This window comes from Phaethon aethereus (assembly GCF_964289735.1).
Source record: "Phaethon aethereus genome assembly, chromosome: 3".
Taxonomy (NCBI): Eukaryota; Metazoa; Chordata; class Aves; order Phaethontiformes; family Phaethontidae; genus Phaethon; species Phaethon aethereus.
In genome coordinates, this window is record NC_138576.1 from 111,119,678 (window position 1) to 111,133,270 (window position 13,593).

General features: G+C 51.0%; 1 protein-coding gene across 1 annotated transcript; it reads right to left on the reverse strand.

Annotated features, from left to right (window-relative positions):
* Window positions 1-1,270: 1,270 nt before the first annotated feature.
* LBH (LBH regulator of WNT signaling pathway) lies at window positions 1,271-11,175 on the reverse strand (the record flags this gene model as incomplete). The annotated part of the gene is made up of 3 exons (XM_081997724.1): window positions 1,271-1,465; window positions 10,224-10,326; window positions 11,150-11,175. 3 exons carry the CDS (start codon window positions 11,173-11,175, stop codon window positions 1,271-1,273), a joined length of 324 nt encoding a protein of 107 aa, XP_081853850.1.
* Between the last annotated feature and the right edge of the window lie 2,418 nt (window positions 11,176-13,593).

Sequence of the window (13,593 nt, forward strand, 5' to 3'; positions counted from 1 at the left end):
TCCTCCCCAGACACAGATGACTTCTCCTTGGAGCAGGATACGGTGAAGAGGACACAACCACAGACTTCACAAGCCAGTCTGCACTTCATTAAACACCCATGAATGTTTCACCCTTGCTATGAAGCAGAAGCATGTCTTGTCTCAGGACACCCAGGCTAATTCTCCCAACAAAGCTCTCCTGCAAACCCCCCCTCTCCCACTGATGATCCACACTAGATCTGGTGTTTCGTCTTTGGATTACCTCCAGGCCTGGCGGTACTCCCCACCATGCACACCCCTGCCAGCCTGTCCTGCAGTGAGGAGGCCCTGCAGTGCAAAGCTGGAGGAGATCACCCACCCCAGCCCTCACAAGCCCATTGACCAGCAAGTTGGAGACATGAAACTCTACCACCTCAAGGACACCAAGGTATGGAGGCGTAATCCCCACCCTCTGGCTTTAGGCGCTGTACAAGACGAGGCCGACCACAGCAGCCTCAGCAAATGAGAGAAAAATCCGAGGTGTTCAAATCTACATGAGCTCTTGCTGCAGACATCTGATGCGTATTACCTCATGCTAACCACCTGCAAGATAAACTAGGGCCTTGCAGTAGAGATGACAAGCAGCAGCCTAACATTATCCTGCAAATACAGCTGTTCAGCATTGAAGAGTCTAAAGGCAAACAGAGGGGAAGAAAACAGCTTTGGGAAAAGTGGCTGGAAAACAGGCTCAACAGCGAGAGCAAGAAACCCAACTACTCCTATGGATGCTCACATTACCCTAGGAGGTGCCGAACTGGGAAGGAACAGGCCCCTCATCAGCAGGGCATTTAGCCATGCTTCGCTATGGACACCCTTCCACCCCCCGACACACAAAATGGAAGCTGTAAGAAAGGCAAATCTGAGACATGACAGCTCTGTTCTCACGCTTTTAGCTGGAGGTAGCTCCCAGCTTAACACTGCCACCTCCAACTTTCCTCCCCCTCCCCGAGCTCCCCCCTCCAGCAGTCCTCATGTGGTCACCCTCTGCCACGTGCTTGGAATTTCACCGCTGCCTCCACCTTGGAAAAATACAGATAGTGATCTCAAGAACAGCAAACATTTCTCTGCGTTACTTCCTTCCTTAGGAGGTCTGGTGACACCGAGGGCTTCAGTTCTCAATACAGAGAATACAAAAAAACTAAGATCTCACAGGTGCAAAACTGAACTTGTCTTTTTTTTTAAAAAGACTTTCAAAAGAAGTGTGGCTCTTCCTTCAGAAGGGTGCGGTCCCTTGCCTTTCCTCAGATACCATTTATTGCTCCTTGTTGTCCTTCTTTGCATCTTCACAGTTTTCTTCCTCCTCTTCCTCCTCCTGTACGAGGAACTCTTCAGGTGGCCATCTCAACTCACCACTCTCCACGTCACCCTCCGTTGGTTCCACCACAATGGAGGGCAGGCGATCCTTCAGCTTACAGTAGCGGTCGAAGTCCGAGGGATCTGGGAAGATCTGAAAGAGCCAAGAAACAGCCTGTGAGGGCTGCATACAAGCAGTCTTAGCCAAAACCCAACTCTCAAGACACTTGGGTCTTCAGGGCAGACTAGTCTGGGCACAGAGTAAACCACCAAGTGATGGAGACTCTTAAACTTGTAAATAAGCTTCTCTAATCTCTGAGTATTAGAAATAAGCACTGTCCAAGAGGCTTCCAAAGCACATGGTTGCTTGGATAGTGCTCAAACAGGCATCTGCCCTTTTGGCTGTTTATCCAAATGCCTCACTCTCCCCCCCTCACCCCATCACTGCATCTGCATTAATGCTCATGAGTTTGCACAGCGAGCTATCTCGATCGGAGGATCTGAGATCTCATTTCCTGCTGCTGGTCAAGCTACACACGAGGACAGGCTTGTGCTCCAGGCTCTGCTGCTAGAAGGGAGGGGAGGCATGTGCACACCCAGTGCCAGAGCGGTCCAGACCCTTGCAGCAAGGGCCTGCATCTGGTATCGCTCCAGGGCCACAGCACCAGGACAAAAGAGAAGTTCAGCTGCATTTTAGAGGTATTTTGGCAGTGTTCCGCACACCACAGCTACCATACGTCAGCAATGAAAGTGGTGTTGAAAGTTGTCTCCAAGAGGACACTCATTTTGTGGAGGTACCTGTGGCATAGCCAGCAATTATGTACCCCGCTGCAAGGAACATGAGGACCCCCTGATCTCCAGCCCCCCAAGGTGCACAGAGCAAAACCTTACCCCTTTCCCTCCCGCATGAGCGCACATGCTCTGCAGCGGCACTGGGACCCGGACTCAGCAGCAGTGCCACGGGCACGCACGCTTTGATCCTACAAGGCACCAAGGCAGAGACACAGGTACAGGAAAAACTGCCACTGCAGCGTTAGCAGGAGGTTTGCGCAACCGAATCGCAGTGCGAACAGAAAAAGGTTGCTGTTGCTTATAGAGATGTCCTACTAGGGGAACAGCTTCAAGCCCCAGCTCATCCAGAAGATGATTGCTGGGTGACAAGAACCAACTGCCACATCAGATCCCCTGGTTGGTAACCAGAAGATTAAACAATTACCACCTGTTTATTTCAAATAATTTCATCAGAGTGCCCATTTCACATCACTGTTGCATTTAAACACCCCAAAGAAGATAACCACAAAATGCATGTTTCCCCTCCAGGTTGTAGGTGAGGAGTCAGGCACTGTACTTTTCTTTGAACACCAGCTACATTCAAGTGAGCCGTCAGAGCATCCCTGCAGGGAACAGCACGGCCAGCCTTCGACAGGCACGCTGCTTGTGCGTGCCTCAGTTTGACAGCAAGATCTCATCTGCTTTGATCTTTGCAGTTCTAGTTACAGAAGCAGGTTCCCCATCCAGGAGCACCGAGCATTAACCGCAAAGCATCATACTCCTCATGCCAATCAGGCAGGTACTCACCACCTTGGGAAGCCCTGGCCCAAACCCCAAAGTGAAACATCATCCTATCAACTTGTTCTTCAGCCTAGCAGCCATGAACCACACCATCACCTCCTTGTCAACTCTTCCACCATTCAGCCACCTTTCTCCCTTGCACCCAAAGCTTTCTGGCAACCAGGTTACCAACCAAAGCAAGCCATCGGTTGCTGCTTAATGCAAAGTCAGGCAAGGTAACTTTGGGAGGGGTGATGTGCTCGGGCAAGCAGCTCCGTGTGAAGGTAACACACAACAGGGCTCTTTGCAGACAGCCGTCTGGTCCTGGGGACAGTGGTGCAGGAGTCCAGCTCCTGCTACAGCACCCACCACCCATATGCTTTTCAAGTGCATGGGAGTGAGGTCTTCAAACGCAGCCATGTTGACATGGGCATTGCAGTATGACCTACTCTGTCAGTCACTCCTGGCACAAGTGAGTAACTTTTTTGGAGTTTTGTGGCTTCTGCTTGGCCAAAGGCAGTTTCAGACATGCAGTGCATTACTGGAAGTCCAGTCAGTGGCTCTTAAGCATCAACTTGTTATCTAAACTTGGGATAGGAAAAAAGTACCCTTGACATTACATGGTTTAGAAGGTTGCAATGGAAAAAGAAGTGTGGTTCAGAAGGTTACATAAGCTGATAATGCCATGAAAATAGCCTCCTGTGCAAGAAAAATAGCAGTATAATAATTAAACTAACCTTTGGCTGCTATCATTTTAAGCACATTAGGTCAAATTGGAGCAATTTCTTTGAAGATAGCCTGCCAGATTTTTTTTCCAGAAACTAAGTAGTAGTCATTTCCTTAAAAACAAATATCCCCAAAATGTGGTGTGCAGCTTTTTTTAATAAAAAAAAGCCCTAGCACAATCTTATCTCAAACAGCTACAGGACAGGCCGAACCCAAGAAGGTCAGGATTTTTTCCACTAAGTCATGCTTTTTAATCGTTGAGGCAGCATGAAGTGAGATGTTGCAACCGCACTTTCAAGGGGTGTGGACACTCAATGGAAAAAATACACAAAGGCAGATTTCCTCCCATGTGATGAGCAGGGCAAGACAGCAGGCCAAGCACAGGGACCAAAGGAAAGAGGTTTTCAGATTAAGACTCCAGTTGCACATCTGGGGAAGCTGGGTGGAAAAGTTACCCCAACCAGCTTCCCCACTCCAAAATAAGCTGTGTTGCCAGGCTCTTTATAAAAAGATAAGCAAGCACCAGCTTTCTGCTGTCCCACACCAGTAGGGCCGTGCTGCATTTGTTGGTCCCGTATGCCTAATCTGGTCCCACTCCAGATTTAGACAATGGGAAGGAAAAAAAAACAACTCTCAAACTCGCAGCAAGGTCCCCACTGGGAATACAGCAGCTCAGCTCCGACCCACGAGCTCTGCACCCTTCTGCACAGCAGCCAGGACAGCTTTGTCTAGCAAAACCAGCCCACAAACCTTTCTGCTCGCACTACTCAGCTCAGGTGTGTGGGAAGAAGACTTTGCATCTCCCCACCACCCAAAAAGTACAGCAGCCACGGGTTAACTTCTCCCCCTCATCTGTCAGAGGGAGCCACCTTGCACGCAGCTGAAGCGGGTGCCTACTTCTGGCTGATCTGGCCACTTGATGAGAGACAAATGGCAATCACCAACTGGTCATGACAGCTACCTAACAGCAAGTTCAGCAGCAATTCAAAGGTATCTTCCTCCCCCTCGCTTGCATGACACAACACGAGGGGCTGCAACCACTTCTGCAGAGCCCAACCCTCCTGTAGCTGAGCCCCAACTCCTGGCCCACGGAGAGATACATCCAACACCTTTAGAGCCCACAGAGGACACATGTATTGCTTCCGACGCTACTCACAGCTCCTCACCCACAGCAAGTCTAGTCTTCACAGGCCTCTCCAGATTATGTTTTGGGAACTTGCCCTCCTCATGGACTGGTCCAGATCACATGCAAATCAACTGAACTCTTGCCTTGCAGCTAGAAAAGGGCAGCGAAAAAGCAGAACTTGAAATTGAAGCTTGAAATGATTTTAGAAAGATCATGTTTGCCTCTGTTCCAGATGATCTAGCTCCACTATCCTTGAATGAAGTCTTGGCGACAAGAATGGAAAGTTTTCATTGCCCTGGGGAGGCTCATACCCTCTCTCAGCATTCACAGGGATGGAGAAACACCAAAAGCAAGAGAGATGTCAGACAATTAAGAGGATTAGCTCAGAGCTACCATAATCCAAATGACACTTGTAAATTTAAAACAACTTCCACATGTGTACTCCATACCAACACCCATAGTTAAAATGCTTGTCTCCCCTCCCATGGGGATGAAAACTATTTCAATTATATTGCAGGGAGACTGAAGTAATTAGATCTTTCCAAATTAAGTTACTGTTTTGGGGGAAGGCTTTGCTTTATTGTAATACTATACAAGCCTGGAAGTGCTGCACTGAGAGGCATACCGCTTCAGGTATAGGGTACACCCCTGACATACACACATCACTCATCCTCCCAGTACTAAAGAGCTACATTTTGTGTCTCTTGAGCAGTATCAAGTCAATATTCCGAATCTCAAGTCAGCACTTAAGTTCTTGAAATAAAACTTTACTGCCACTGAGAAGCATGGCAAGCTCATTTCAGGAAATACTTAAATCATTCCTCAGTGTCCTCTTTGGAGGACTTTTTCCTCTATAAGAAGCAGCACCAATACATATATTTATTCATACAGCAGTCATGACTCTAAACTGAGCTCCGTCTAGTATCCACACAGCAGCCTGTGACTCACGTCTATGAACTATGACAACTCCCCAGCCATGGACAGATTGCCCTGTCTTGGGGGACAGGGGCTGGGGAACTTCGTACATGATAATAACAATTTTCCAGAGTAATAAGGCATCAAGTAGGAAGGAAAAAACATGCACTGAGATGTTCTGATTAGCTGCTGTCTTCAGCTTGCATTTCAGTGGAACACATTTTGCACAGCGTAGCTGCAAACATGATTGTTTTGGCTCTGTTTATCCCATATCCTGCTTCTGCCTTCATTTAAGGTCCCAGACCCTGGAATACACATTGACTCAGCCTACTAATCTTGTCTAGTAACCATACATCCCATGTGCTGTGTGAACAGGTTACCCTAAACTCGCTTGCTATCACCACCTTTTTGCAGCCCAGCCTCAAGACCTTCAGCAGCAGCGAGCACCAGCTCCAGTACAGGACTTTCCCTGCACGAATAAAGGCTGCACAGACATGAAGCGCCTTACAAGCTAATAGTGCAATCACAGTGGAAGCTCAGTTTCCATCAGCCCTTTGCCATCAGCCCCAGGGTCAGTAACGTATTGGTGCCCCAGTTTAGACGAGGAGATGCAGCAGATCGCAGCCCAGACCCCTCAGCACATAGCATCACAGCTCCCTGAGAAAGCCACTGCTTCTCTGGTGCTGGTAAAGAGGTGTTGCATTCACCAAAAATTATTTCCCCAACAAGACAGACAACCCAAAGCTTTCACCGCAGACACTGGATGGAGCGTTAAGCCTATTTACCTAGATTCAGTCGGTCTGACGTGATTCACAGCTAGCTGTGGCTGTGATTAACCTAGACAGATCCCAGCATGACGCGATCATGACTTAAAAGAGCTCAAGCTCCCCATGACAACCAAACCCCAGCTGATGGCATGAGGCAAGCTCAGCCTCCACATGCCAATCTGCTAAAAGGGAGCCTAAGGTCCTGCCAGGACCAGCGAGCCGGCCGGACAACCAGTCTGCAGCAAAATAGCACACTCAACTCGGGACACAACATTTGCTCAAAATAAACTCTTTGGGTATCAAAGCGTTCCCAGTTGTGCTTAGACCCTGCTCCACTTCCAAGAAGTAAGGCAGGATTCAGGTCAAGGTACTGTTTCGACAACAGCTCCACAAAATGATTAATTCAGCCTCTGTTTCAGTAGCACCGTCCGTGCCGCTGTGAGACGGTATCAGAGGACAAGCTGGCAGAGTGCTGATGAGGCTTTTCGGAGGACAGGTATATCTAGGGGCTGGAAAATGGCAAACGGTACATTAGCTCTGACTGGCAGCGAAAAAAGCCCGGCTCGCCGAGGCTGCCAAGCGGGAAGCACATGGAGCCCTCCATAGGCACATCTGTTGGTCGCAGGGGCATCTTGTGCCATCAGCTGCATGTCAACGAGTTTTTTGTTTAGTAAGTCCCACGGGAATTATGGGACATCTATTAAAGATCCAGAAATAGCTCTTCACTGCGGGCACAAGACCCAGCATGACATCATCTCTTCAGCTGCATCTTCTGTTTTGTCTGTGCCACCCTGCTCTGAGACTCGTGCCCCGATTTCACCATTCGCTTTCGCTCAGCCCCTTTAAACCTGTTGGCTGAACCACCTTCAGGGGGCTCAGAGCTGCTTTACATCACAAATACAGTAATAACTGCATAATATTGCATCTATGCAATAAGCACAAAAAGGTTCCACATAGAAAGGTTCCAAAATTAGCACATTCGCTTACAAGCATTTTGCTTATTAACTGGAAAAAGGCATTTCTATGCTGAGAAAGCACATTTTGCAAGTGAAACTGTACAAATTACTAAGCCTAGACCAGCAAGTCAATTATCACTGATACGACTTCTGCAGTCTGAGTTTTCACATCATTGCTCAAAGAGCAGTGATGGCCAGGCCACCAAAGGCCAGGGAGCTTCACTAGCGGGGTGCACACCTCCAGCTGATGTCTAGACAGACACTCCAGAGCACAAGCAGAGGCAAGGAGGTGAAGGAGGCAGAAGAAAAAAGTCAACAAGCCAAGCTGCCTCCGTAACCAGCGAGGTTATGGGACATGGGACAGAGGAACCAGACTGCTGAAGTTTATACTCTGTATGAGTTTGTTTCCTCAGTTTACTTGCAAGCAAAGGCAAAAATAACTTTGAAACAGTACTGTTGGTTGGACAAGTCTGTCTTTAGCAGATAGTGATGTGCTTTACGGTTCCAGCAAAGCTGCTGTACCATCTCCTCTGGTCCAGTTTCATGTCTGCATATGGTGGTAGAAGCAGCCCCCAGGCTCACAGCTAGGATCCTGTGGACCAACTCTCAGGCAGTCCCTGCTCTGCACAGCTCAAAGGGGGACATTTTGAACCTAATTGAGGTCATCTCTGCAGTAAAATAAATACAAGTTCTACTGCTAGAACGAGAGCAACTTTTGAAACTAAAAGCTTGCCTCTCCCACTTCTGGCTCCACTTTTTTTTTGCCTCTCATAGCCAGCCAAGGGCTGTTACACTCACATGACAAGTGCCCAACTCTGCAGATGAGTGGAGAAAGATGTTGCAGCTTAGAACAACAAACCTCAGCGCAGGAGCAGTCATGCTCCATTAGCCCTGTCTGGTTTTAAGTTATTCCACTACAGCGCTCAGTCTAGCATCCAATTTTCCATGTACCAAACTCTCTCCATCAGCAAGATGAAGCGCAAAATACCAAAGTCTGAGGTAGAACAAGAAGTTCATGGTGCAATTTGCATCAGATTTGTCCTTGCTGTTCTCACTTGAATTTTCAGCCCTTTAAGGATGCTTTCAACTTACCTTGATGCAACATTCTCAGTCTAGCAGGCAGAAGGCGGCTGGAGCCTGCTGCCCAATCCTCTTTACACTAACCTGATTTAGAGGCAGACCTGCTACACAGCCCACACACCACTAGTGCCCCATCAGGATCTTCCATTTCAACATCTCAATCCTTTCTGCCATCAGTTTGTCTTACAACTAAGTGAAGTACCAGCAGGCAGTTCCCAGCTCTCGCAGGCATCTGAAAAAAGTCATCTATGACTAGACCACTACAGATGAGAGATCCAGGATGCAGAAGCCCTGCATAGATATGAGTCGTCAGCGTTTATGACTCACACACTTTCAGGTTCAGATGATCCACTCAAAACTGAACAGGCCTGTTCCCCAGTTGGCCCAAGCAGACTTATCAAGGTCATTACCACTTGAGGGGGAAAAAAACATCACTGAAGCAATCATTAGAACAAGCAGGGCACCTAGATTCTGCCTCTCACTGGAAAATTTGGGTAGTTAAGTAGAGGCATTTGACCTGACTGGGTTAAACCTCTTCATATGGTGACCCATAAAGACAACCGAACACCCCATGCAGGCTAGTTTGATTGCTTCAGGTTTATGACCATTCTCACTGCTGTACACTCCCTCTGTAGGAAAGAAAGGCCATATGCTTTCCACTAACTCAAGCACTGAAGCACAGCTGTTTCCATACACAGGCAATAAACCAAACAACTTGCACTATCCAGATCCAGAATTCTGACCAAAAAGCCATGCATCCCCTCTTCCTCCCACAGCTTTGGCTTCTGCTGAAGGCCTCAGCCATGGCCCAAAGTTCAGTTGATCTCATGCTCCAATGCACTGTTACTGCCTTGTAGCTCATTTTTAAGACATAAATATGCAAGCATACAACAGGACACCTCATTTGAATGCACACTTAAGAGCAACTGCCTCTGTGCAGGTTGTGTAACATCTGCAAAGAGCCCTGCATCAGGATCTGCCATTAAGAGTCACCCGATGCACAGACCAGATGCAAGTCATTTGCATGCACTCAGTGCCTGTGTTAAATCTCATCAACAAGTCTCTTGGAAGGGTAGGAAAACACGGATCTAGGAGGCTAAGATGCAGAACTCGCCTTTTATTAACTATAAGCTAGGAAACGAAAGGGATATTGAGACCAAATGACTTCGGCTCAACCTAGTTTAAGACCCCCCCTTCACCCCAGCCATTGATCTAGAGGTTAGTAGCTAATTACATTGTTCACAACTTTCAGAATGAATGCAGCTCATGCCTGCAGGTACTGGTATCTCCAGTGACATTGCAAGGCTTGTTTAGGTTGTCCCTGGCCTCACTGGATCTGAGGGTTAACCCTCCCAAACAGGCCCATCAGTCAAGAAAACCAAGAAATAGATCAAAAACTTTAAGTGCCATATAAACACCTCCCTCTTGCTCTAGGCAGATCATTTGTGTGCCGCGTTGAAGAGACCCCAGAGTCCTCTCAGCCTGGTGAGTGAGGAGAATCCTTCTCTAACCAACCTCCCCGCCTTTCACCGAGCCCCCATGAACACTGACTGAGTGGGGGCTCGATCGCTTCGGAAACAATGAAGTCCTTTGCCAATCCTGTCTGATACCGAGTGATATTTTAGACAACCGGCTCCTGCCAAGCAAACATTCCAGTCTGTTGACTAGATCTCACTATAGCAAGACCTGCTATTAGGTCAGGCTACGGAAAGGTACACTAGACCGAGTCTGCAGTCCAGCCCCGGCAATTCCACAGGGGATTACTGCCTAAGCAGCCAGCAAAGCGCTTACCTGATACGACAGGCCATCCTTGCGGGGGCTTAGCCCAATCTCATCCATAGCTGGGGTGTTCATCATCACTTCAGTCATGTCAGCTGCTCTCAGATAATCAGGGCTAGAAAAAAAAGACAGCATTCAAATCACCCGAGGGGGCTCCAGAAGGGCAGAGCAAGATTTAAGTAGCAGCGGGAAAGAAAAGCAAGCAGAAGAGGCTGTCGGCAGTCTATTTCTGGTCCCTTCCTTCCCGCCACCCCTCGGAAGGGGGTGCAAAGAGCCAGTAAGCCGGCGCTACATGCCCTGCCCCCGGGAGCAGCCCCCCGACTGCCGCCCCGAGAGCGGCGCTGAGGAGCACCTCGGGAGGCCTTCGCAGCAGCGCTTCGCTTTGAACTTCACTTCCTCCAGCGCTGCCCCCTAAGGGGGGAAAGTAAAATAAAAAACACAGTAAATAAGTGCAAGCGCTAGGGGTTTTGGGGTTGTTTTTTTTTTCTTTTTTTTTCCCCCCAAGCGGGCGTGCTTTTAGCTCCTGCTGACTTATTTTACAACCTTAGGGACTCCCACACCAGCGGAGCGCACGGCGCCAATTCCAGCTCCGCTTTCACAGCCTTAATGGCATTTCCAGCTCGAAAAAGTGAATTCCCACAGTTCGCCGTTCCTCTATTGCGGCTCACCTCGCCACGGCTGCGCTCGCACCGCCCGGCCTGAGCGCCGCCGCTAGCAGCCTCTGCGCCGCCGCTTTCGGAAAATCACGTCCCGGGGCTCCACGCCTCCCGGGGCACACGCCGCTACGGCGCGGGAGGGGGGGCTGAAACCCCGGCGGACACACGGGGACTCCGCTTCAAGACCCCCACGGCCACAGCCCACTTGGGCAGAGCCTCCTCCCTCCCGCGGTCCACCACACACACACACACACACCCCCCCCGCGGGAAGCGCCCACTCACCAGGGCAGGGGACACAGCACAGACATGAAGTCCCGGCGGGGGCTGCTCCGCGCCCTCGGGGGTGGGGGGGAGGGTGGCGGTAGCGGCACCGGCGGAGCCTGCGGGGCGGGACGATGCGCTAACCGGGACCGTCGGACAGACCAACCTGCCCGAACCGCCGCTTCTGCCGCCGCCGCCTCCCGTCCGAATCCCGCAACCGTCGCCGCGCCGCCTTAAATGGTCCCGGGGGGCGGGGCCCGACTAACGTCCCCGCCTCCTCGCTTGACGTCAACATTTTCATGAATGGCTTCGGCGCGCACCGCCTATGGGAGGAAAGGGGGGGCGGTGGCAGGGGGCGTGTCCCCGCGCTCGCTCCGACCCGCGAGCGGGAGGCGGTGGCGGGCCCGGCGGGGCCCGGCCTGGCCCTACCCGAGCATCTCCCGGAGCATCGCCCGGCCGGGGCTGGGATTCATCGGGGGGAGGCGAAACCCCCGTCACGAGGGTGCTGGCGCGGGGAAGCCTGGGGCGGGCTGGGGGCCAAGCCGGAGCGTGGGCCGGCCCGCTGCTGCCGCCGGGGCGGGCTGGGGCACACGCTCACGGCCCAGAGAAGCGGGAGCGGCCGCCCATCCCTGCGCCTCTGAGCACCTTCCGTGCCCAGCTCCCCGAGCTGGAGTAGCACCGGCGCGAGAAGCTTCCCCGGGCCGAGCTATCTTTAACAAACAGTATGAATCAATAACGCGAGGGCGCGGGAGGCGAAGCCCGGGAGGCGCGAGCACCGTGGGCAGCTGTAGGTGAAGCACGTTTCCCGCCTTCCCCTCCCGACAGGAAACTGCTGGAAAGCAAAACGCATCTTTGGGCAAGAGGCTTGGGCACCTCCAAAACCAGCTGACGTCCCGACTGTGTGCATCGATGGTGCTCCTGCAGCGAACGGGCCGTGCTCCAAGGCAGATGCCCGCGGGACGGGCCAGGCCCTCCAAGGCTGCTGAGGGGTGCTCGGTGGTTTTGGGGACTGCTCTCCCAGTGAGCAGTATCTTGCTGTATGCTGGCGGGTACAGTTTAGTGCAGGGCTTGGTTTTGTCCTACATGTTGCTCCGTGCTGCTGCTCAGACTTTGCCAGCGAAGCAGATAACCAAGCACACAACTACGAACGCTTCTCGCATTGCCCTCAAACGCAGAGCACGCCGCTGCTGCAGCGCTTCACATACGTGTCTATGCGCGGGCATATATGCATTATTCACCCCAGTGTTTAAGTGCTAACAAGTGCAATTTCAGTGCTTCTGAAGGGAAGCTTTGCCCTCAGCTCCACTCAGCCAACCCCCACACTGTATATAAGTGTGTGTATATATATACGTGCATGTGTTTCCTCAGACGGGATAATTTAATCTTCTTAGATTCATATTATATAATGGGAGCGTATGTGGGTGTTTTACATCAGGCTTCAGCAAACCTCTGCTTTGTGCCAGCTTAAAATGAATCACAAGGAGCTGTTCTAGCCCCTGCGGATGCATGGAAATTCAGGTGGGTGCTGGTGAGCTCACTGCAAAGGGCCACCAGTAACCTCCCACAAGCTTAATGGGCGGGAGACAGCAGGGTGGACTCAGTGCACACAGTCCCCTTGACCCCGTCGAACCTCCTGACAATGAGGTTTGGAGCTGGGGAGAGGAGTAAGAAGACAACCAAGTCTCCAAAGCGCTGGGGAAATGGGTCCCCTGTGTTTCGCTGGCCTGGCTGCCCAGGGACCCCCTCTCCCTACTGCGTACCCCAGGACACACGTGCTCACGCTTACTGGCTTTGCTAATTTCTGCCCTAAGAGAACACAAAGACTTGACTTTTTAAAGACTTTTTTGAAGCTGAACGGTCTAAGTCGGTGCCTGGTGGTACATGCAGGGACTAGGAGACCACTCTAGGAGAAGGAGAGGTAGGGTGCCTCAGGTGATGTCCATCCGTATTATGAGGCCTCTTAAAATTAACTTTTCAGCCTGCTCCGAGTGCCCTCATCTCCCACTGTGTCCAGCTGAAGCGTGGGACGCGAGATGGGGCCATAGCTCGATTCCCTGGGATGTTTCATCATAAGCAAGCCTGCCTGTCTCTCTCAGACATACACACACTTGCTATGGATTTCCTGGTGTTGCCCATAAAAAATAAAACCCAACGGAAAACCCACATGCCCCCAAGTCCCTCTTGCACCAGGAACACCAAGTTGCCTCTCTAAATGCCCTCCTACACTTGGCAGGGCTTGAGGTCCCAGGTTTTCCCCTCCTTAGAAAGCATGTTCCTTTAAATACCTAATTCTTGATACAGCTGAGCCCCCGAAGGAGAGTTGGGGGCAGGACCGGGGCTCACCTTCCCCTCTGGCCACCCTCCAGGGCTCCTGCAGCCACGCTGAGAAAAAGCAACTCAGATCAACTCTTCTCCCATGTCCTCTGGATGCCTGCTTTGCCATCCCAGCTGGCATGGGCGGATAG